Below are 25650 nucleotides of genomic sequence, written 5' to 3' on the forward strand. Positions count from 1 at the left end.
GGTCCTGCCCACTCGTCTTGTATAAGGTGCCTAAAGGATGCTGTGTTCTCGGAAGGCTATACAACAATTCAAGCAAATCTTATTAATAGTTTTTATTACAAATAAGAAGACTGACAATACTTGACTTTAAATTTACAATGATGTCATAAGCGATGGGCAACATGCAAACAATCAAAGTCCTTTGCTGTATACGAGGTCCATGTAAAAAATTGATATGGATCACACATCACTGCTATCGTAGTGCTCTCCTAGTACTGTCTTAATACTGTCCAGCTGAGGCTACCAGGAGCAGTGCTAATATTCACTTCATCTACATGCTGCTTCTATCGTGGTGTGGTCCTTGTCAGTGGGTTATTGGCTGAAGTAGTCTCACAGCGTCCTTTGCTCTTGCTTTTGCCGTCTTTGTGCTGGTACTAGTCAATATGCCAGAACATTACTCCCCCCCCCAAAGTGGCGGACTGTCATTATCTAGGGAGTGCGCCCAGGACGGGGGAGGCGGAAGTATGGGCTCATTGTGGGACCAGAAGCTTGGTTGTTGGCTGCAGGGAACGTCAAGCTTCCGGCTGTACCCCGCCATCCGGCCTGTGCTCTGGTGGAAATGTGCCCCTGAAAATGACCAGAAGGGTACACGTCCACCTCCTGCTGCCATGAAGCAGATGAAGAAGGCGGCAACTGCTGTGGTGTGGGCAGGTCCAGCTTCATTGGCAGGATGAGAGGAGCTGGAGGAGGTGAAGGCTCTGTCTCCATGGGGTCATACTGTGGTGCTGTGATGACACCTTCTGGTGGCTGCTGTGGCTGGCTGCTGTGGCCATGCTGTCCTCTGGATCCATTAATCTGGGGGAAGAGAGACTGAAAGCTCATCATGTACATGACAGAGATCAAGTTGATTTTGATGGTGGGGCTGCAAATCTCACCTCATACTTACCGTCTGCTGCTGCTAAAAACCCTGTAAAAGACAATATCACATGGCACGATGCAAAACCTACGGCCTTCCTTTGGTGCCAGAAGCTGAGGAGGGTGGAGCAGTGTCCGATGGGATGGCCGTGAAGCATTTCCACCAGCGATGGACCATCTCGTGGGTGCGAATGATATGAGGCAAGAAACAGTTGCAATGCTTCATCTCTGGTGTGTGTTGAGTGAAGTTTGGCCATCTGCTGCTTGAAGGTTCTGACAGAACGTTCTGCTTCATCATTTGACTGTGAATGGAACGGTGCACTAGTTAGGTGCTGTATGCCATTGCATTCACAGAATGTTTCAAATTCATTTGACATGAACTTAGTGCTGTTGTCTGACACTATTACTTCAGGTAAACCTTCAAAGCAAAAGATTGTTGATGACACCTGAATTGTGGTACGTGAAGTTGTCGAGTTCGTTGGCACAGCAAAAGGAAACTTGCTGAGCGAGTCAACCACAATCAACCAGTGAGTGTTCCAAAAAGGTCCCACAAATTCTATATGCACACGTTACCATAGTAATTGTGACTTATGCCAAGCAGATAATTTTTGTGGTGGAGCGGACTGATTCTCCGCACATGTGTGACACTGTGACGTCATGTGTGACACTGTGACGTCATCTGTTCTGTTTGGGTGTCCATACCCTCCCAAGTACAGTGTCAATGCGCTAACTGTTTCGTATCAGCAATCACCCAGTGTCCTTGGTGAAGTGACTGCAATATTCTTTTTGCATAGCTTTAGGAATCAACACATGTGAGTGCCCACTGTCATTCTGAACAAGACTAACACCTTTCTGTACAGCAAGGCTACGCTGATGTGGAACGTATCAGTGCACTACAGAATTATTTATGCTATGCAAGGAATGAGGCCTAGATGTGTGAGTGTATTCTAGCGAAATGTTCAAATCTAATCAGCTTCTGTGGCCTGTACAATTTTCCTGTAATTCAGCAGAAAAGATTGAAGCAATTCAGAATCCTGAGCAGTGATGTGACAACAAGATGCAGAAGAAATGTCAAAGTCTGTATTAGGGCCAGTCGGAAGACATAAAAGTGCTTCCACATTACAGTGTTGAGCTGTCAGACAATACACAGCTCGTACTGGTATTGAGACAACAACGAAGCCCATGTTTGCAATTTTTGGGCAGTTCATACAGGAACCGGTTTCGTCAGATGATACAAGAACTGCATAGGCTTGTGATCTGTTACTAAGTAGAATTTTCTGCCATAAAAATAGTGGTGGAATTTGGTGACACCATACATAATAGCCTATGCCTCTTTCTAAATTTTTGAATAGTTACACTGAGCTTTGGATGACAATTTTGATGCGAAAGCAATAGATCTGTCTTTACCACCAATTCTGTGCAAAAGCACTGCACTGATTCTGTAAGAGGAAGTGTCAACTTGCAATACCACTGGTTTGTCAGGATCAAAGTGAACTAAGCATCAATCACTGTAGCTTTAAGTTTTTGAAAAACTACTTGGCATTCATCTGTCCAAAGAAAGGGGACATTCTTGCGACTCAAGCAATGCAATGGAGCTGCAATGGGTGCAGCATTTGGTATGAACTGAATATAATAGTTCATTTGCACGAAGACTGACTGCAATTCTGTGATATTACAAGGAACTTTCAAATCTCATATGGCTAACAAATGTGATGGAAGAGGATGTACACCATGACTGTTTATGACATGACCAAAATACTGCAACTCAGGTTTAAAAAACTCATAGTCATCCAGTCTACACTTTAGTCCTGCATCAGACAATACACGAAACAAAGCACATAAATTTGCAATATGTTCTTCAGGTGTACGACCAGCTACTACAATGTCATTCAAATAGTTTGAACAGTTTGGCACTTGTGCAGTCAGCTTTTCCAAATATCATTGGAAAATGGTGAGTGTGAAAGCACTGCCAAAAGGCAAACACAAATATTTGAACAAGCCCATATGAGTATTTACTACACACACTTTTTGATATTCTTCATTGAGCAGTATTTGAGGATACATGGTGCACAAATTAATTTTTGACACCAGACACATTGTACACAATCACATCACGCAACGTAACATCTGAATATAAAGCACTACAAGCACATTTGAATTTGCAATTCTTGTCATACCCTACGAATCTGTTACCCACTGACAATAAGTTTGTTCTGACTGTTTTCTGCAATTAAAGAATTGATGTCTAGCTGTTACCACATTCACTTGTTGTTCATAATAGTTTGTTAGCTTGTCCAACAGTTTGTCATAAGACAGTTCACTCCCAGTGGCATTAGGGAAGAGTTTTGTGATTGGGCAGAACACTGCACTTCCTACCTGTGATAATAGATAACGGCTTTTCACAGTATCTGGTATGTTGTGAACATGGAGATGTGCTTCAAACTGGGATAACCATTCGAGGTATTTCTCTTCTTGTTCAGTAAACTGTCGAAAATTTGGTATAGCAGTATTGTTGCTGTAGGTGGTGCTTGTTCTATCAGGCGCACAGCATTAGCCAGTAGCTGCTGCCCCTTATTGAGTAACGTTGAGATCTGTTGCATCTGGAACTGAAACATCTGCGTTAGCTGTGTGGCATCTAACACTTGCAGCTGTGGCACCTGGAGCAGTGGGTGGAACAGGTGGGGGTGGGGGTGGGGGGCATATTGAAAGATACAGATGCAACAAACGGACAAGGTAAGCAAACAAAGAAATTTTCTGGAATGCCCACCTAAAAACACTGATTAGCAAAAACGATGATAAACTTTTAAAGCAAAGAAAAGCCTTTACAAAGTAAAGAAAAGAAAGAATTATGGCACTAGCAAACAAAAAATTCCTTGGCCGTCAGGTGCAGGGTTTGTTTGTAAGTCTTAATTGCTAACGTGGGGTCCTGCCCACTTGTCTTGTATAGGGTTCTTAAAGGATGCTGCATTATCAGAATGCTATACAACAATTCAAGCAAATCACATTAATAGTTTTTACTACAAAAGAAGATTGACAATACATAACTTTGAATTTACAACAATGTTGTAAGCAATGAGCGACATACAACAGTCAAAGTCCTTTGCTGTACATGAGATCCATGTAAGCAATCACATGTCACTGCTATCATAGTGCTCTCCTAGTACTGTGCTGATATTGTGGGAATACTGTCCAGCCAAGGCTGGCAGGAGCTGCCCACTTGTCTTGTATAGGGTTCTTAAAGGATGCTGCATTATCAGAATGCTATACAACAATTCAAGCAAATCACATTAATAGTTTTTACTACAAAAGAAGATTGACAATACATAACTTTGAATTTACAACAATGTTGTAAGCAATGAGCGACATACAACAGTCAAAGTCCTTTGCTGTACATGAGATCCATGTAAGCAATCACATGTCACTGCTATCATAGTGCTCTCCTAGTACTGTGCTGATATTGTGGGAATACTGTCCAGCCAAGGCTGGCAGGAGCTGCACTTATATTCTCTTCAGCTAGAGGGCACTTCTGTCGTGGTGTGGCCCTGATGTCGTCTCACAGCCTTATTTTCTCTTACTTTCTTCCTCTTCATGCCAGTGCTTGTTGATATGCTGAAACAAGCTGTATAATGGAATGAAAATAATGAAAATTTGTGCCAGATTAGGACTCAAACCCAGATTTCCTGTTTATCGTGAGCAGTCATGTTACCATTTGGCTATCAGAGCACAACACATGGCCAGACCCTAACTTCCATATATTGTCAACCATGTGTCTGCAACTTGTACTTGCACATCCATTATGTATATTTCCACAGGGAGACATTTTACTTGAAAGTCACTTGCCCAGTGTCAGCAGGTAAATGCCTGCTTAGCTGGGTGATAATGTGCTCACCTCCCATGCAATTGGGCCCGGGTTCGATTCCTGGCCGGGCTGGAGAATTTCTCCACTCGGGAACTGGGTGTTGTGTTGTCCTCATCATCATTTCATCCTCATCACCAGTGCACAAGTCGCCCAATGTGGCGTCGACTGAAATAAGACTTGCACTTGGCGGCCGAACCTCCCCGGATGGGGCCTCCCAGCCAACGATTTCACACGCTCATTTCATTTTTTAGCCGATAAATGTGATATTGCATTGCCTGTTTTATTCCAAATTGCAATGTAATGTACCATCAGGCAAGTGATTTTCAAGTTAAATCTCTGCCCTAAGTGGGATTATACATAATGGATGTGCTAGTACAGGTTCCAAACACAGGGTTGATGACATATGGAAGTTTTGGTCTGTCTGTGAGTTGTGATCAGATAACAAATGGTTAGTTGACTGTTTGTTCATGATCGGTGGGAAATCCAGACTTGAGTCCCAGTCCGGCACAAATTTTCATAGCAGTTATACCATTATACAGCTGATGGTGGTTCATATTTGCAGCTGTGAATACATTTCATGTATTCCATGACAGCTGTGGTCACCACATGTCCGAAGGTACATTACATCATAATTCGGAATAACGTAAGGAATGCACAGCAATATCATATTGTGGATAGTCACTGTGCAGTTATATTAGAGACTGCTTTCAATTCTTTCATTGGTATTCCATCCCACCTTGCTGAATTTTACGTTTGTTGTGATGGTATTGCATTTTCTATACCTTTTGCTGTAGATTTGTTAAATTTACAGAAAGTTCACCATCAGATTGCTCAGTACCAAAAAAAATTACCTTATCTGAATAATTTTCTAATTAATGTTTGCTTTATTTATATGTATAAAGGATTAGTTAGTCAATTCCGATATTTGAGCATGATTTATTATAGTTTTTCCATGTATCTATATCCTCTGGAAATATCACGGCTGCTAGCTGTCAGTATGTGTTTCAGCCCTGATCACTTAGGAAAATATTTTGCGACTTTTTACATAATTAACCAAGTCAGGAGTTTTGTTGCATGTAAGTTGCCTGTGTAGCTGTGTTTTCCCAGCACTAGATATTTTTATTGGTTATTTTGTCAGTGAATTTTGTTGAGCTGTGTTTCACTAGCTAAATCTATGGTGGAATCAGCAGCTGTTATGACGTTTTTCTTAATGTGATGAAAATACTAAGTCACATATAATATTGTTAATTATATTATATTATATTATATTATATTATATTATACTGTATTGTATTATATATTAATATAATATTGGTAAATTCTATCTGGGATTTTCCATTGTTTGATCATATTTTAATTCTTTAAGTTTTTGCAACAGGCACTGGAATTTCAGCAAAAATAGTTTCATTATTTCTGCAACTAGAATTCCATACACAGATAAAATTATGATATTTTGTCCTTTCTATACAATAGATTTCAAACATACTTTCTGTATTAATTGAATCAAAATCATGTCTTGCTTTACATTCCTTTACATTCCTGCATGGGTTACATTATTCCTACAAAAACTACCTACAATGTGTAAATTTCCAAGGGTAATTAAGATTTTGATACTGTCTTTTATAAATCAATGTTCATTCAAGCAAAACCACCTTGATGGTCAGCGTCTCTTACAGAATAATTTGCAAGTCACTAATTTTTATTTCTTTATTATTTTGATAGCTTGAAGTTAACACATTTATGTTCCAATGCATTAGGAAAGTATTTCAACATTTTTGAATATTCTTAAGGGCATTTATTTTGAAAGGTTGTTTGTAGTTTTTAAAATATGTTATAATTTCTGCATCTCTATTTCTGACTGCTAGTTTCCCTTATTACGTATGACTTTGCAAATAACACTGTACAGATTATGGAATCTAGTGAAGCCTAACTTGTGTAGATGTAGCTTATCTTGTCCTAAACATTTATTACTAATATATTTATTAGAGTGCACAAAAATTGCACCATGTCTGTTGCACTGCTGTCTGATATGGTTGTTTATTTTGTCATTGTATTTGTCATTCGCTGGCCTTCGGTGATTGTGGGCACAGTTTTTCTCCATTTTTATTGGATTTCATACTTCTTTCACGATCTCTTCTACAGTGCTATTTCAAAGTGACATCATCCCCACATGATGAAAACAGCTTTATAGTTTTCATAGCGATTTACTTGTGGGAAAGTATTTTACTTTGTTGTCAGCATGTTTTTGATGTGATTATTTAGTAAAATGTAGGGAGAACACAATTTGTAGACAGATGTATTTTGTCTAGTGATACTTGTACTTCTTTGACCTGTGTTTGTTGATTCACAATCATCATGTACCTTGTTTCATCCTTGTAACACTAGACAGCAAGTCACTGCATTGAGGAATCATTGATGCATGATTGATAATAAACATACCCTCACAGTCCGCTTATATTTACATGAATTGCTAGAAAAAGAAATCTTTTTAATTGTTTACATTATTCTTAAAATTGCATGAATCCAGCTGCTTTGTTTTCGGCAAAAATTTGATGACATATTGCACATATATTGATAAATTTCTTCTGTTAACAGGGACACTAAAAATGAGAGCAATCCTAATGAAATAATTTCATTGCCATGGATATGTGGGACACTCTCCCATTACCAGGAGGGAAAGAACAAATGGAAAGAGCCAATGTTTACTGCTGCAGTTATCTACAGGTATCCAATTGTAGGTCGTATTGTCTTCCGTCAGCCAAAAGACAAACCTTGGGCTGATACTACAGTGATAGTGGAATATTTAATACATGCAGATGGAACATCACAAAATAATACTGAGGAACATCGCTGGATGGTGCATGATTTGCCACCTGGAAAAGATTTCTATAACTGGACTGGTCGCTGCTTGAGTGCTGGTCACGTATACAATCCATTTGAGGCAAGTAGTAATTACTGATACACCCTCTTACTGTAACTTCCACTTATTTTTGTTACTTTTTATTTTCATTGACTTGTACAGGTGAATCTTCAATCAAAAAATTCTGAATCACCATGCACATTAGAGAAATCTGGCTATTGTCGAGTAGGTGAACTATCAATACGTCATGGCACACTAAGCATTGCTGGACGCAAATCTGAAAGTAATAAATTATCACGCCGTCTGTATACTGACACTCATCTTCCTCTTTCTGGACCTGGAAGTATACTTGGAAGGTCTCTAGTAATTTATGATGACCATGGGCCAAAAGCTAGAGGAGAACGGCTTGCATGTTCACCGTGAGTATTGTGAAATGTACAAATTTGTTGGCACAATTAACAAATCATTTTACCTCTCAAAGTTATCTTTTTTTCTTTCACCAATATTACAAGTCAAGTTTTTTTGTGGTGCAAACATTCTCTCTCTCTCTCTCTCTCTCTCTCTGTGTGTGTGTGTGTGTGTGTGTGTATGTTTTTTTTTTAAATAATGGATATCAGTGGTGATGAAGATACTAACTTTCCACATGGAAAATGGCCTTGAGATTAATCAAGAATTTGTAAGATCCAATCCTATTAATTATAAGTAATGTGTTGGCAGTAAGTTTCTACAGTCAGGAAGTGATATTTATTCCACATTCACATAGGAGAATCTTAGAACTGACTCCCAAGTTTATCAACATATGTGAACTGAATCAGAATAAGCCTATACATTTTCAAATCAGTGGTGCAGATTTGTTGCTTTTGGATACTATTTTCAGCTACTTTATCACTTGCTATGCTTATCTGAAGAGACATAAATGTTTTGTATTTTTCTTGCATAACTGAGAATGTGAATGTGCCACCAACTGTCATAAATTGACTTAGTTAACTGAACAACAAACAAAATGAGCATTAATACTGGTAGTGAGTTACTGAAATGACATGAAAATGTAAATATGGGACCATAAAATTAAATAAGCTCTTTTTGAATACCCTTAACAATTAACGATCAAACAAAGCTTGTGAGTCAGTAGAGCACTTCCCTGCTAAAGGCAGCCCAAAAATAAATAGCAACTACAAAACAAAATCCAGTGTTTCAACCAATTTTGAATAGTCTCCTTAGTGTAGGGAAACAGGGGAGGAGGGTGGGGGCCTCATATTTTTTTTTTTTTTTTTTTTTTTTTTTTTTTTTTTTTTTTTTTTTTTTTTTTTTTGGTGGCATGTTCTATACAATGCATCCTATGTCAGTTACTATGTGACAATGTAACTGTTACTCTTCTAGAGTGTCACTGGGCAGCTCATAGTCAAGAGGCTTAGGGACTGGGACAGTCTAACAACATGCCAGAATAGTGGCATTGATTATAATATAATGACCAAAGCAGAACACAGTCTATAGGAAAGAATACCTTTTTTAACAAGAAATTTTGTCACTATTGTTTAGACGAGCTAGCTTGGTCCTCTTTGGGGTGACAAGAGAGGATTCCAAATGTTGGAAATTCTTAACTCAATCTGGAGCATAATAAAAAAAATGATTGACAGCTGGTTACTTAAAGGGCAGTTGTTATAGCAAAAACTATGAGTGAACAGGCTTGACCGAACATTCTACTAGCCATTGCCATATCACTCAGTTACTTCAGGTTCTGAATGCAAGGTCAGTCTAGGGTCGCTCTTGCAGCTTTTAGTGTAATTAGTTGCAATTAGTTTCTCCTATGTACTTTCTTTATCCATGTGGAATGTTTATTTAACGTAACATAATCACTAAAACTCACAGAGAAAGTATGCAGCAGAGCAATAAGTCACTTACAACATTGCAAAGCAACTCTGTACTCCATGTTAAAAGTGAGCATCTGAATGTATCAGTACAGAACCACACAGCTGTTCCAACCATGGCCACATTATGCCCACAGGTAACAATGAGCCGACAACATCGCCCAGTTTCGTAACAAACTTTCCATCACTTTCTTATTCCAATCCAGAATTACTAGTACTTTGATAAGGTTCCTGAAAATCATAAATGACTTGCAGTGATCACAGTTCTGCATATTATATTGTGGAGCACTGTATTTGACTTGTAGTTGTATTAGCCATATTTTTAAAAAAAATGTTCTTCTGCAAATCTGTAAGAGGAAGCCTCGAATACTACTGGCAAACTGAGTACGATGTCACAGACAATGAGGCATAACCGTGAATATCATCATACTAATACCAATGTACACTTGTATAAAAATTAATAACTGACTAATCAGTATGTTTCATTTTCCAGGATAACAGCAGTTTACAGGCGCAAAGCTGTTGTGAAAGATTGGTTTGGCAATGGTTTGTTGCCATCTATAAAAGGAAAACTAGAATACTTCCAGCAAACTGAGTATGATATCACTGACATTGAGGCAAATATTGAAGGACTTGAAGACACAAATGGTTTTCATATTCATGTTGTAAGTGATAAATATTTGACAACCTGCCTGTTGGCTTTTGTCTCAGGTTCTTCGGCTGACATTTGTCTGAGGATTTTTCTGAAGTTTTGCCAGCACAAGTGGCTGGCACTGTCAAAGCTTTACCCTCCATTGCTGCTGGTAGACTGGAGCTGAGCTCGCAGCCATAGACTATGTGCAAGTGGCATGCCAGTGTCCAAGGGCTTCTCTCTGGTCATTTCTGGTGCTATTCTCCTCCTGCTACCTGCAACAGTCACTCATTGCAGCACGGGAATCCAGTATCTGTTTACCTTTAGTCTTTCTTCTTTCTTATTGAAGCTACTCTTGTGTTTGTGTATTTGTGTATCTGAAAAAGCAGATGTGATAGCTCTTCTCTGCAGCAAGAACTTCCATGTCAGTGAATTTTACTATGTGGTTAGCCTCACTCAGCACCTGATCTGCTCTGGCCGATTTCTCCACCTGCCTCAATTTGCAATGTCGCTCATGTTCTGTGAACTAGGTGTTGATTGATCGCCCAGTCATTCCCATATAAATTTGTGTGGAATACAAAACGGTTAATCAAGATGTATTCTCTGCTGGAGGACATACAGAATAACCTGGGCAACACAAAAGCCCTACCACCTCGGCTGTACAGATTACCAAAGATCCATAAGAACAATGTTCCAGTAAGACCAATTTTTAATGCTCTTGGCTCACCAACATATAGACTGGCAAAACACGTTGCCTCTTTGCTCCGGCCACACATTCTGCAAGAGGCACTGGAATTTCAACAAAAATAGTTTCATTATTTCCACTCTTATAGTTCTATACACAGATAAAATTATGATATTTTGTCCTTTCTATACAGTAGCTTTCAAACATACTTTCTGCATTAATTGGATCAAAATCATATCTTGCTTTACATCCCATTTACCCTTACACAAATGAAAAAGATCCTGTACAGGTTACAGTATTCCTACAAAAACTACTTACAAAGTGTAAATTTCCAAAAGCAATTAAGATTTTGATACTGTCCTTTATAAACCAATGTTCATTCAAGCAAAACCACCTTGATGGTCAGCGTTTCTTACAGAATAATTTGCAAGTCATTAATTTTTATTTCTTTATTATTTTGATAGCTTGAAGTTAACACATTTATGTTCCAATGCATTAGGAAAATATTTCAACATTTTTGAATATTCTTAAGGGCATCTATTTTGCAAAGTTGTTTGTAGTTTTTAAAATATGTTATTAATTTCTACATCCCTATTTCTGATTGCTAGTTTCCCTGACACATACATAAAGGACTCAGAACATATCATTGAGAAGCTGAAGAAACTATAACTTGCCTTAAATGACATCCTGGTCAGATTTGATGTTGTTTCTTTGTTTACAAAAGTGCCACTCAGTGAATCTATGGAGCACATTGGTTCCATATTCCTGCAATACATCACCAAGTTCTTTCATGCATGTCTCACCATGATCTATTTCACATGGAATGACAAACTTCTGTGAATAGCTGGAATGCATCATCATGGGTAGTCCACTTTGTCCTGTGGTGACCAACTTCTTCATGGAACATTTTGGAGCACAGACACTGGACTGGGCACCTTATAAACCTAAGGGGTGGTACAGATACATCAATGACACTCTAGTTGTGTGTAGCCATGGTGAGGAACAGCTCAGTGACTTCCTAAGACACTTGTATGGCCACCATGCCAAAGTAAAATTTACCATGAAAGTGGAAAACAACAAACAACTACCAATTCTATATGTGCTGGTCACAAGGGATGGTGAAAGCCTGGGACATGGCGTGTATTAAAAATCGACACACATGCACCAGTACCTGCATAAACTGTCAAATCACCACCCGAGCCAAAAAAGAGGCATGATTAATATGCTCGTAATGTGAGCAAGATAAATATGTCTGTCACAACATCTCTGGCATGAAATGTAACACCTGGAGTGTTTTCTGAGGAGCAATGGGTACTCCACAAATTATATTAGAAGTATAGCTATGCTCATAATGCGAGCAAGACAAATATGTGAGCCGCAGCACCTCAGGCATAAAATACAAAATCTGGAAAGTGTTCTAAGGAGCAATGGGTATTCCACAAGCTATATTAGAAGTATAACAGAGTCACACACTCGGTGAAGTGACACAATGGGAAAAGAAATGTTGGGTGTGGTCTTCCTGCCGTACATTCCCAGAGTGACAGAATTGGCTGTATATTTTGCAAACACAGTACTAAGATTATTTACAAACTGACAAAAAAGATCAAAGAGTGTCTCAGATTGGCAAAGGAGAAAAGGGACCCAATGGCAATGTCGGGACTATACCACATACCATGCATATGTGGAAAAGTTTATACTGGAATGACTGGATGATCTGTCAGCATCAGGTTCATAGAACATAAGTGACATTGCAAGTTGTGACAAGTGAAGAAATCGGTCGTGTCAGAGCAGAGGCTGAGTGAGGCAAAACACATAGTAAAATTCACCAACATGGAAGTTCTGGCTGTATAGAAGACCTATAACACCCGTTTTTTCAGAGAAGCTATACAAATACACAAACATAAGAATAGCTTCAACAAGAAAGAAGAAAGCCTCAAGGTAAACAGATCCTGGATTCCCATGCTGTGGCAAGTGACTATTGCAGGTAGCAGAACAGCACCAGAAATGACCAGAGAAGAGCCCTTGGACGTTGGCAGCTGCAAGCTCAGCTTCCGTCCACCACTAGCAATGGTGGGTGAAGCTTTGACAATGCTAGCCACTCGTGGTAGCGAAACATCAGAAAAATCATCAGACAAATATCAGCCAAAGAACCCCAGACAGAAGCCAACAGGTAGTTTGTAAACAAGTGGAAACAAAAGCCTTAACAATTGTGTGATAAATATTTGTTTAATTTATGGGTTTTTATCTAGTAAGATTTAAATGAACATCTGTAAGCTAAGAAATCTATTTTATTGGTTAAATGAGAGGTTGAAGGCAGTTAATTCCAGAACCCTATGTGAGTTGTGCTGAATCAGATAAACAGTAACTTCCTTAAGTGCCAAATAATGTATCACTGAGTAACTGCAGTAAATAATATTGACTCGATGCAGTTTCATATCTAAAAATGTATTTGATATGAATATAATAGAGGGAAACATTCCACGTGGGAAAAATATTTCTAAAAATAAAGATGATGAGACTTACCAAACAAAAGCGCTGGCAGGTCAATAGACAGACATACAAACACTAACATACACACAAAATTCAAGCTTTCGCAACAAACGGTTGCTTCATCAGGAAAGAGGGAGGAGAGGGAAAGACGAAAGGATGTGGGTTTTAAGGGAGAGGGTAAGGAGTCATTCCAATCCCGGGAGCGGAAAGACTTACCTTAGAGGGGAAAAAGGACAGGTATACACTCGCACACACACACATATCCATCCGCACATACACAGACACAAGCAGACATTTGTAAAGGCAAACAACTTTATTATTTGAGATATTTTCACAGTGCTTTGCACACACATACAAAAACTCAAAAAGTTTTTTTAGGCATTCACAAATGTTCGATATGTGCCCCTTTAGTGATTCAGCAGACATCAAGCCGATAATCAAGTTCCTCCCACACTCGGCGCAGCATGTCCCCATCAATGAGTTCAAAAGCATCGTTGATGCGAGCTCGCAGTTCTTGCATGTTTCTTGGTAGAAACCTCCGCTAATTTAAAGTTTCCGCTACTCATACCTCACCTGTCTTTCAAGAACATCTTTGCCTCTTTACTTCCCCCTCGACTGACATCTCTGCCCAAACTCTTTGCCTTTACAAATGTCTGCTTGTGTCTGTGTATGTGCGGATGGATATGTGTGTGTGTGCGAGTGTGAAAGCTTGAATTTTGTGTGTATGTTTGTGTTTGTTTGTGTGTCTATCGACCTGCCAGCACTTTTGTTTGGTAAGTCTCATCATCTTTATTTTTAGATATAATTTATTTGATATTTTTCACGAATGCAAGTTTAAAAGAAAGCAGAAACCATGCACTATGCACAAAACATACAAAATTTCAAGAACAGAGAAAACACAGATAGGTATGACAGGATTTAAGTTTGTTGGACAAATGATAGATCTCTGATGACCTTTAGCTGCAACACAGATTAAATTACATCCAAATCTTTGACCACTAAATTCAACAGTTTCTTATTACTTGCATCTGAAAACACACGGACAAGAAATGAACCATGGAGAACAGATTTATTAAATTTACTTAAAAAGACACTGCATTTTCCAACAGCAGATATCAATTTTGCCAGTTCGACTGTTACAAGAATTCTCAAACATTATTAGGTCACTGAATAGCAGTAACTTCTATGATGACACTTTGACCAGTATACTAAAATCATCTACTGACCTTATACATTCATATTGAATTACTTGTTTTGAGGTTTACTTCCTGAAAGAATAAATGTGCAGCTGTAATAGCCATTTGAAAGTGGAGAAAAGCATGTGACCTCTAATTATATAACCATCTCCCTCCTTCTTATTTCCACTTTTCTAACAAAAAGCTTGTAACAACTGCTTAATCTGGATCCTGTAAAAGATTATCTACAGAAAAAGAAATATATCACCTCAAAAACTGCATTCTGTTAGAGCTAAACATGAAAAAATTATTCTGTTACTGTTTCCCGTGACCTTTCCAAAGCTTACAATTATGTAGGTCATAACATTTTGCCACAGAAACAAATGTAATGATGTTAAAGCCCTTCCCCCCCACACCTTTTTTTCTTGTAAGGCTCATAACTCAACAACAGAAAACATAAAGACTACATTAATAAATGGTACCATGGGAATGAAACTAAGTTTGGACTGTGGAAACATTAAACATGATGTCCCACAGTGATCAATACTTGGACAACTCCTACTCTTGACTTACACAAATTTTTTAGCAAAGACAATGGAAGACTCTTCAAAAAGGCAGTTTTTGCTGATGATACTGATGAAGGACCAAAACAAGTCCATTGAGCCTTAAGTTTAAAAAAATTATGTTTTGCTATTCCAAAGAAATAAAATTTACCTACTGGCACCACAAGTGGATATGAATGAGAACATACTAAATGTGTGAAATTCTTAGGTGCCAAGATGAATAACAAACTGACTTGGCACCAGCACATTAATAAATTAAGCAAAAATTTCAGTAATACTTGCTTTTCTTTTAGAAATGTTATGTGCTGATCTGCAGATGGGATTGGTAGCATACTTTCACTCAGTACTGTCCTGTGGCAATACAGCCAAGGCAAAAATTATATACCAGTGCATTTACACTCTTAACAGTATTCGTGATTAATAACTGTCTGGTTAGTCATGAATGTTAAAGCGCCACTTCTGGGATGGGGAGGTGTGCTAGCTTCTTATCGAATATGCATAATGAATTAATGATGAGTGTCAGATGTGCTGGCTTCTTATCAAATATGCATGATGGATTAATGATGAAGGTCAGCATGCTGGCTAGCTTGGACATGGTTTTTAGGCAGTTTCCTACACCCCATTACTTGAATGCCAGTCTGGTATCCACCTCATTTACACAATCTGCAAACATTTAGAAAACATTCACTCACTTAACATGAATGATATTACATTCAAACAATTGTGGTACACTTTTTCCATCCCGGGAGGTAATGGGTTGGCAATAGGAAGGAATTCTGCCCATCCCTTAAATTAACCATGCCAAATCCATTTAGAATTGCCAAACCTGTGCTGATGTGGAACAAAGGCACAAGAAAAAAGAAGGTATTTGTGATTAGTAATCAGAGTGAATTTAGCATCAATTGTGGAACTTACAACAGTAATACTAGAAGTAAAAGTAATTCCCATATAGATTACGTGTACCTGTCAGGAGTTCAGAATGTAGTCTTTGAAGGTAGCCAGGAGACATCAGAAAAGAAATTGGAAATCCTCACACATTAAAAAAGTGCAAGAGTCCTTATTACCCATTCCTGTATAGCTTATCAGAATATCCTGACCTTAAGATGTGAATTTCGACTAACGCTAATGTACAAAATAAACAGAGTTGAACTTTTCCACTAATTTATATCAACAGCTAATAGTGTTCTGTCAGATCACTAAAGTTACATAAGTCTTAGTGTAAAGTATCAAATAAGAGGAGGAAGATGAGCAACTTTTTTCAATGTAACTGCCTTCTTCTAAGATAGCAGTATACAGTTAATATCCTTAATTATCAATATGAGACAGTTATTACTACACATAATTGCTTGTTAATAAACTTTACAGATCTTGCCTACAAAGACTACCTCTGCCTGTTGACGAATAACTTAACTCCTAACTCACAGAACACAATATGTGTGTGAATGATTGAATTTCACTCTAAGGAGGAGTTGCTCACCATTTGGTGAAACAGGAATGTATATAGACATGAATAACAGTAATAATGTTATAACGGCATAGATTTCTGATTTGCAGTGAAGAGGCTCACAAAATTCAGGAATCAAGTCAGAAATAATAATGGAATGACTGAGATTTGGATGCAGATGATAACATAGAGCTTATTGATGGTTCACAAACAAAAACTAAAAAGAAATAAAATCTCAAGATGCAGATGGAAAATAAAGAAAACAAAAAGAAAGTGTGGGGTGCACACAAGGTTATTTTTAGATTAAGCAACTCTTCATCTATTCCAGATAACAATAACTGCAGGAAACCCAGAAGTATCAATGTGAGATTGAAAGAAATGCCTCCCATAGATGAGAGTATTAAAATCCTGATGGTAAACTGCTGAAGCATTCACAACAAAGTGCCAGAGTTTGAAGCATACATGAAAAGCAATGAAGCTCACATAATACTAGGCACAGAAAGCTATTGAAACCTGAAATTGATAGCAGTGAGATTTATGGGGAAAATTTAGGTATATATCAAAAGGATAGACAAATGGGAAATGGAGATGATGTATTTGTTGCTGTATAGAAGAAACTCAGATCCACCAAGATGGAAACTGAAGCTACATGTGAGGTTATTAGGGCAAGACTCAGTATTAGAGGTGGGCATAAAATTATAATTCGGTCCTTTTATCACCCAACAGACTCATCTCCTGTTGTAACTAAAACTTAAGAGAAAATCTTAGTTCACTTTAATTGGGAAAATTACATAGAAACTGGTGTCAGTGATCATGACATGATTGTGGTAACAATGATTACCAAAGTACAAAGGACAACTAAAACAAGCAGAAAGATATATATGTTCAGTAAACTAGATTTTAAAAAAATCAGTAGTGTCATATGTCACTGAGGAACTCGAAACTTTCAACACATGGCAGGAGCATGTAGAGAACTATGGCTCAAGTTTAAAAGAACAGTTGACCATGCATTGGACAGATATGTACTAGAGATGGGGGATCCGCTCCTGAACTGATTCATAGAGTTGAATCTTTCAAAGGAGTGAACAATCAGTGATTCAGAAAAAAAGAACAGTAGCTCCAAATGTTTCCCACAGCAGAGAGAGAGAGAGAGACAGAGAGTCGGAGCAGATCAGCGGGGCCTCTGCTGGTCAGAGCACACTGCACGCCACACAACACAGCCAGCGCCGGCCACTGCCCTGCTTCTGCCTTGGCTGCCTGCATTGTGCAGTGCCCCATTGGATTTTGTGTTTCACATATGCCGTGCCGTCTCTGTGCTTCCTCTGCTGCGTGCAGTGTCTGGCGCACCTTAACGTAGCATCACACTCCATCAGCGATCGTTTCAGTCGCCCGTCCTGCCCTCTGGGCAGTTGATGCGAGCAACAGGACAGAGAGCCTCCTAGCGGAGAACATAAGAACTACTTGCAACAACCTGCTCACAAGAGAACGGATGATTTGTCTCGGAGCGGGTGACTGGTGGCCGTTCACCGCTCCCCCCACCCTCGGAACTCGCCCGCTCAACGCTCACCCCACCATTCTCAACTCTAGCCAGAGCGTTGAGCAAAGCAACTCAGGTGTCACTCTGGTCTCTGTGGTCTTAGCTCACGCAGTAATACAGCTCGCGGCTCGACCTGCTTGACTCAGCGCCTCTGCATCGGAGTTCGTCTATACTGGATATTGTTCTTCGTAGTAATACCAGTATGTATATTACATAATTATGTTATGTATACATCATTTGTTTTTATTTTATTTTTATTTGTTTAAACTGATCAGATGAGGTTCCTGACGACTCCTCTTACTATAGGATTTTTTATTATGGACACTCGAATTTACGCTTCAATTACGAGCGAACCGATAAACGTATCGCAAAATGTGATACACCAATATTTTCCTTGTCTTATTCTGCGTAAGACTATATGCAGCACTTTGGTCATACAGTCAAATTTATATATTTTTTTCTTATTGTAGTACGGATTTTGCGATTTTAGGCGTCTTCGGAAGGAAACGTTTACTTTAAAAATATATGGCGTGTGGTGTATTTGTACGAGGTTAATGAAATTTTAATACATTATAGCCAAATACATTGTTAATGTAAATCTCAAGCTACAACATTTTCCGATCACCCAAAAAACTACGATAGTGCAAAATAAATCAATAATCAAGAACTTTGTCATATCGTGGAAATTTCAATAAACAATACAAAATTCTTACTCATTATCTGTGTTACTTCAAAATAGGATCAATTAAGATCAAAATACAGGTATAGTATTGGAATAAACCAAGTTTAAAGGGTAATGTGCCTTCCATTTATTTTCTATTGTGAATGAGTTGTGAGTCATGAAAAAGAGCTAGTTCATTTCAGGGAGTGAACAGTTCTGATCCGATCTCTAAAAAGAACAGTTTTGCCCATCTCTAATATGTACCCTGTAGAACAGTTCATGATGGGAGGGAATCTCTATGGTGTCAGTCACTGTAAAGAAACTTCTAAAGAAACAGAGATTACTGCATAATAAGTGTAGGGTTACAGATGGAGAGATGCTGAAAGAAATACATTTGGCTGTCAAGTGAGCAATGCATGATGCCTTCAGTGACTACTGTAGCAAACTATTGTCAAGTGACACCAAAGAAATTCTGATCATATGTAAAGGCTGTTAGTGGAACCAAAGTTAGTTTCGAGTCCTTAGTGAACGAGACAGGAACTGAAACTGAGGGTAGCAATCAAAAGCTGAAATGTATAGTCATCTGTCTTCTGTTTTTGTTTTGAACGGCGAGTGTCTGTTGGTCACAGCCAGTGTGCTCCCTGCCGCCATTGGATAAGCAGCTGCCAGCAGCAAGTCCTATACTCTTAGCTCACTTATTTGTTACATAGTTTAATTCTTTATTTCTTTGCATGTTTTTGGGTACTTGCATTGTTTAATTCATAAATTTTGGGCGTATTATAGTATTTGAGAGTTGTAGCGTTGTGTTTTAGTACCTGAATTGTAAAATCGCGTAGTCTCCTTCTGCCGCCGAGCAGTGTGTCAGCAGTGCGCAAGTAGCAGCATTACTGCATTTACTAGGCAATCTTGTATTTTAATAACCATTTAAATTTTGTGTCAAATTGTTTGTGCTCTCTGTAGATTAGTTCAGACGTTCTTTGCACAACAGTATTTAGCATGGATAGGGAATGCGACTGCTGTGTTCAGATGCAGGCTGAGTTGGCATCCCTTTGCTCCCAGCTTCAGGCAGTGTTGGCTTCGGTCACACAGCTTGAGGCTGTTGCCAATGGGCATCACTGTGTGGGTCGGACGGGGGTTTGTCAGGGACGGCCAGCTCGTCCCAAGCTTCCCCCAATCAGACTATGGCAGTGGCTGCCCGGGATACTGCCCACATTGAGGCTGACCCCTCACCCATGGTAGAGTGGGAGGTCATCTCGAGGTGTGGCAGGGGGCGAAAGACATTCCAGAGGGCTGAACGGAAGGCCTCTCCAGTTTGTTTGACGAACCAGTTTCAGGCTCTGTCTCCGGCTGATACTGATCTTTGGCCGGATATGGGTGCTTGTTCTGTTTCAGAGGTTGCCCCTCAGTCTGTAAGATCCGGGCGGTCGCAGAGGGTGGGTTTACTGGTAGTTGGGAGCTCCAACGTCAGGCACGTAATGGGGCCCCTTAGGGATATGGCTGCAAGGCAGGGGAAGAAAACCAATGTACACTCCATGTGCATACCGGGGGGAGTCATTCCAGATGTGGAAAGGGTCCTTCCGGATGCCATGAAGGGTACAGGGTGCACCCGTCTGCAGGTGGTAGCTCATGTCGGCACCAATGATGTGTGTCACTATGGATTGGAGGAAATCAACTCTGGCTTCCAGCGGCTATTTGATTTGGTGAAGACTGCCAGTCTTGCTAGCGGGATGAAAGCAGAGCTCACCATCTGCAGCATCGTCGACAGGACTGCCTGTGGACCTTTGGTACAGAGCCAAGTGGAGGGTCTGAATCAGAGGCTGAGACAGTTCTGCGACCATGTGGGATGCTGATTCCTCGACTTGCGTCATAGGGTGGTGGGGTTTCGGGTTCCACTGGATAGGTCAGGAGTCCACTACACCCAGCAGTCGGCTACATGGGTAGCAGGGGCTGTGTGGCGTGGACAGGGTGGTTTTTTAGGTTAGATGGCCTCGGGCAAGTATAGAAAGGGCAACAGCCTCAAAGGGTGTGGGGCAAAGTCAGGACATGCAGGGACCAAGCAGAAATTGGTATTGTAATTGTAAACTGTCGAAGCTGCGTTGGTAGAGTACCGGAACTTCAAGTGCTGATAGAAAGCACCGAAGCTGAAATCGTTATAGGTACGGAAAGCTGGCTGAAGCCAGAGATAAATTCTGCCAAAATTTTACAGAGGCACAGATGGTGTTTAGAAAGGATAGATCGCATGCAACCAGTGGTGGCGTGTTTGTCGCTGTCAGTAGTAGTTTATCCTGTAGCGAAATAGAAGTGGATAGTTCCCGTGAATTATTATGGATGGAGGTTATACTCAACAACCGAGCTAGGTTGATAATTGGCTCCTTTTACCGACCTCCCGACTCAGCAGCATTAGTGGCAGAACAACTGAGAGAAAATCTGGAATACATTTCACATAAATTTCCTCAGCATATTATAGTCTTAGGTGGAGATTTCAATTTACCAGATATAGAATGGGACACTCAGATGTTTAGGATGGGTGGTAGGGACAGAGCATCGAGTGACATTATACTGAGTGCACTATCCCAACTTTTCGACTCTGTAAGCGCAGAACAGCGAATCAGTGATCATAAGGCTATTGCAGCATCACTGAATATGGAAGTAAATAGGAATATGAAAAAAGGGAGGAAGGTTTATCTGTTTAGCAAGAGTAATAGGAGGCAGATTTGTGACTACCTAACAGATCAAAACGAAAATTTCTGATCCGACACTGACAATGTTGAGTGTTTATGGAAAAAGTTCAAGGCAATCGTTAAATGTGTTTTAGACAGGTACATGCCGAGTAAAACTGTGAGGGATGGGAAAAACCCACCGTGGTTCAACAACAAAGTTAGGAAACTACTATGAAAGCAAAGAGAGCTTCACTGCAAGTTTAAACGCAGCCAAAACCTCTCAGACAAACAGAAGCTAAACGATGTCGAAGTTAGCATAAGGAGAAGGATCCTTTATTGTATGATTATCAATTTGTTGTATAATATATTGTGAGCTCAAACATAAAGAGCCAACTTGAAAAAATGACCTCCTCAGTGCCAACCAGCATGGATTTTGAAAACATCAATCATGTGAAACCCAACTCGCACTTTTCTCACGCAACATAATGAAAACTTTAGGTCAAGGACACCAGGTAGATGAAGTGTTTCTTGAGTTCTGAAAAGCATTTGACTTAGTACCACACCTACGCTTATTGTCAAAAGTGTGATCATATGGGATATCAAGTGAAATTTGTGACTAGATTGAGTATTTTTTGGTAGGGAGGACACAGCATGTTATCTTGAATGGAGAGTCATCGTCAGATGTAGAAGTAACTTCGGGTGTGCCCCAGAGAAGTGTGTTGTGATCCTTGCTGTTCATTTTGTATGTTAATGATCTCGACAGACAATATTAATAATAAAATTGTGGTTTTTGAAGATGATTCCGTTATCTATAATGAAGTAATATCTGAAAGAAACTGCATAAATATTCATTCAGATCTTGATAAGATTTCAACATAGTGTAGAGATTGGCAACTTGCTCTAAATGTTCAGAAATGTCAAATTTTGCACTTTATGAAATGAAAAACAATAGTATTCTGTGATTACAATATTAATGAGTCACTGTTGGAATCAGCCAACTCATACAAATACCTGGGTGTAAGGCTTTGTAGGGATATGAAATTGAATGATCACATATGTTCAGTCATGGGTAAATCAGGTGACAGACTTGAGATTGCTTACAAATCACTCTTGCGACCAGTTCTAGAACATTTCTCAAGCGTGTGTGACCCGTAATGGATAGGACTTACAGGGGATATTGAAAGTGTGTAGAAAAGGGCAGCATGAATGGTCACAGGTTTGTTTAATCTGTGGGAGAGTCTCACAGAGATTCTGAAGGAACTGAAGAGAAAGACTCATGAAGATGGATGTAAACTATCCCAAGAAAGTCTATTAACAAAGTTTCAAGAACCGGCTTGAAATGATTACTCTGGGAATATACAATCGCCTACATATCGCTCCCGTACGGATCGTAAGGCTAAGATTAGAATAATTACTGCATGCACAGAGGCATTCAATCATTCTTCCCATGCTCTATGCATGAATGGAACAGGAAGAAACCCTAATAACTGGTACAATGGGATGTACTCTCTGCCATGCACTTCAAGGTGGTTTTGCAGAGTATAAATGTAGGCTACTGACCATTAAAATTGCTACACCAAGAAGAAATGCAGATGATAAACAGGTATTCATTGGACAAATATATTATACTAGAACTGACATGTGATTACATTTTCACGCAATTTGGGTGCATAGATCCTGAGAAAATAGTACGCAGAAAAACCACCTCTAGCCATAATAACGGCCTTGATATGCCTGGGCATTGAGTCAAACAGAGCTTGTGATTACATTTTCACGCAATTTGGATGCATAGATCCTGAGAAATCAGTACCCAGAACAACCACCTCTGGCCGTAATAACAGCCTTGATACACCTGGGCATTGAGTCAAACAAAGCTTGGATGGCCCGTACAGGTACAGCTGCCCAAGCTGCTTCAACACGACACCACGGTTCATCAAGAGTTGTGACTGGCGTATTGTCACGAGCCAGTTGCTCGGCCACCATTGACCAGACATTTTTAATTGGTGAGAGATCTGGAGAATGTGCTGGCCAGGGCAGCAGTTGAACAATTTCTGTATCCAGAAAGGCCCTTACAGGACCTGCAACATGCAGTCATGCATTATCCTGCTGAAATGTAGGGTTTCGCAGCGATTGAATGAAGGGTAGAGCCACGGGTTGTAACACATCTGAAATGTAACGACCACTGTTCAAAGTGCTGTCAATGCGAACAAGAGGTGACCGAGACGTGTAACCAATCACACCCCATACCATCACACTGGGTGATATGCCAGTATGGCGATGACAAATACACGCTTCCAATGTGCATTCACCAAGATGTCGCCAAACACGGATGCGACCATCATGATGCTGTAAACAGAACCTGGATTCATCCGAAAAAATTATGTTTTGCCATTCATGCACCCTGGTCCGTCATTGAGTACACCATCACAGGCACTCCTGTCTGTGACCGCAGCCATGGTCTCCGAGCTGATAGTCCATGCTGCTGCAAACGTCGTCGAACTGTTCGTGCAGATGGTCATTGTCTTGCAAACATCCCCATCTTTTGACTCAGGGATCGGGACGTGGCTGCATGATCCATTACAACCATGTGGATAAGATGTCTGTCATCTTGACTGCTAGTGATACAAGGCTGTTGGGATTGAGCACGGCGTTCCGTATTACACTCCTGAACCCACCGATTCCATATTCTGCTAACAGTCATTAGATCTCGACCTACCCGAGTAGCAATGTCCCGATACGATAAAACGCAATCATGATAGGCTACAATCTGACCTTTATCAAAGTCAGAAATGTGATGGTATGTATTTCTCCTCCTTACACGAGGCATCATAACAACGTTTCACCTGGCAACGCCAGTCAACAGCTGTTTGTGTATGAGAAATCGGTTGTAAACTTTCCTCATGTCAGCACGTTGTAGGTGTTGCCACTGGCACCAACCATGTGTGAATGCTCTGAAAAGCTAATCATTTGCATATCACAGCATCTTCTTCCTGTTGGTTAAATCACGAGTCCGTAGCAAGTCATCTTTGTGGTGTAGCAATTTTAATGGCCAGTAGTGTAGATGTAGATAGTAAGGAAAGGCAACAAAGGAGAGGTACCTGGAAGTAATAGAGTGGGAAAAATGCGTATAATGAAAAAGATAAAAATGTTTCAAAATGGGAATTGATTAGAGAGAATGAAGGATGTCAGTAGAAAAAGGTAATAAGAAAATTTTTGGAAAGCAAAAAGAGAATAATTCATCAATATAAAAGCCATTCAAACTATGTGTTGCAGAATACCCAGAGATAAGGACATATTTTTTTACAAAACGAAATCCATGGTCTAAGCAGTGACACCAATTCCCATGTCTCTACTTCTGTACTCCATAGAATGACATGTTGCTCATAGTGTAGGCACTTGAGCTGTGGCTATTCTATCTTTGTAAGAGGTCAAATGTAATTATGCAATATTCAATACTGGACAGAATTTACAGTTCAGTTGATAGTCCACATGTGTCCTCATCCAAGTTGCCCTACATTTGATAAAGTGTGTTTTACTTCAGTGAAGTTGACGTCTTTGCTCATCGGGTCAAACAGAATATTTTACACTTGGGCTGCTCCCAGTAGTAAAAATCACAGAATAGGGAAGCATGTGAGTGGTGTCATGTAGCCTTGTTATGGTTATCAGAGCAGACCACAAGCAATATTTTATCATAATAATTAGTTAGTGGCATCCAATCCAATGTGGTGCTGTGTTTGAAGTGATAAATCGTTTAATTTGTTGTGATTCTCGATGTCCTGATTGAGATGTAACCTCAACTGGAACATTTTGTGGAGAGAACCACTCATCAGAATACCGTATATTAAGTAAAAAGAGTCTACATCATACATGATCGATGTTTAATTAAGATCATGACAGTAAGGGGGAAACATTAAATGCAGACCATGAGATCTTGTGGACTTCTTGTACAGCAAAAACTGATCCACTCATATGGGAATTAATGTCTCAGTATTTGAACTGAGGCAGAAATTATAATATAGTAAAATGGTGCTAGACACTTGAAGCAAGAACAATAGAGAGTTTTAGAATTACTTTGCGCTAAGGCGTCACCTTTTGTGTTAAGTAGAATAAGCTGCTAGATGTGAACCATCAGTCCATGTGCCATTTCACAGCACCAGCCTTCAGCTTTGATAGGTTTTTTAAAGTGTAAAAGTCATTTAGAACAGTTTTTGATTATGATCATGTAAAGTTCTTTTTGTGAGTCATGTGCTATTCTGTTACCATCACCCCGCAATGGCATATTGCTGCTCAGCTGAATTGCTTTTGGACTGCTTTTGAGGATTG

General features: G+C 39.6%; 1 protein-coding gene across 1 annotated transcript in view; it reads left to right on the forward strand.

The window, feature by feature from the left end:
- LOC126177144 (uncharacterized) overlaps positions 1–25650 on the forward strand; it is a 219088-nt gene that overhangs the window by 107994 nt on the left and 85444 nt on the right. Inside the window, exons 8-10 of the mRNA XM_049924416.1 lie at positions 7349–7694; positions 7776–8032; positions 9975–10146. Of these exons, the coding sequence (XP_049780373.1) occupies positions 7349–7694; positions 7776–8032; positions 9975–10146 (775 nt within the window). The remainder of the gene's footprint in view (positions 1–7348; positions 7695–7775; positions 8033–9974; positions 10147–25650) is intronic.

The sequence above is a fragment of the Schistocerca cancellata genome, chromosome 3 (genome assembly GCF_023864275.1).
Source record: "Schistocerca cancellata isolate TAMUIC-IGC-003103 chromosome 3, iqSchCanc2.1, whole genome shotgun sequence".
NCBI classification, from domain to species: domain Eukaryota; kingdom Metazoa; phylum Arthropoda; class Insecta; order Orthoptera; family Acrididae; genus Schistocerca; species Schistocerca cancellata.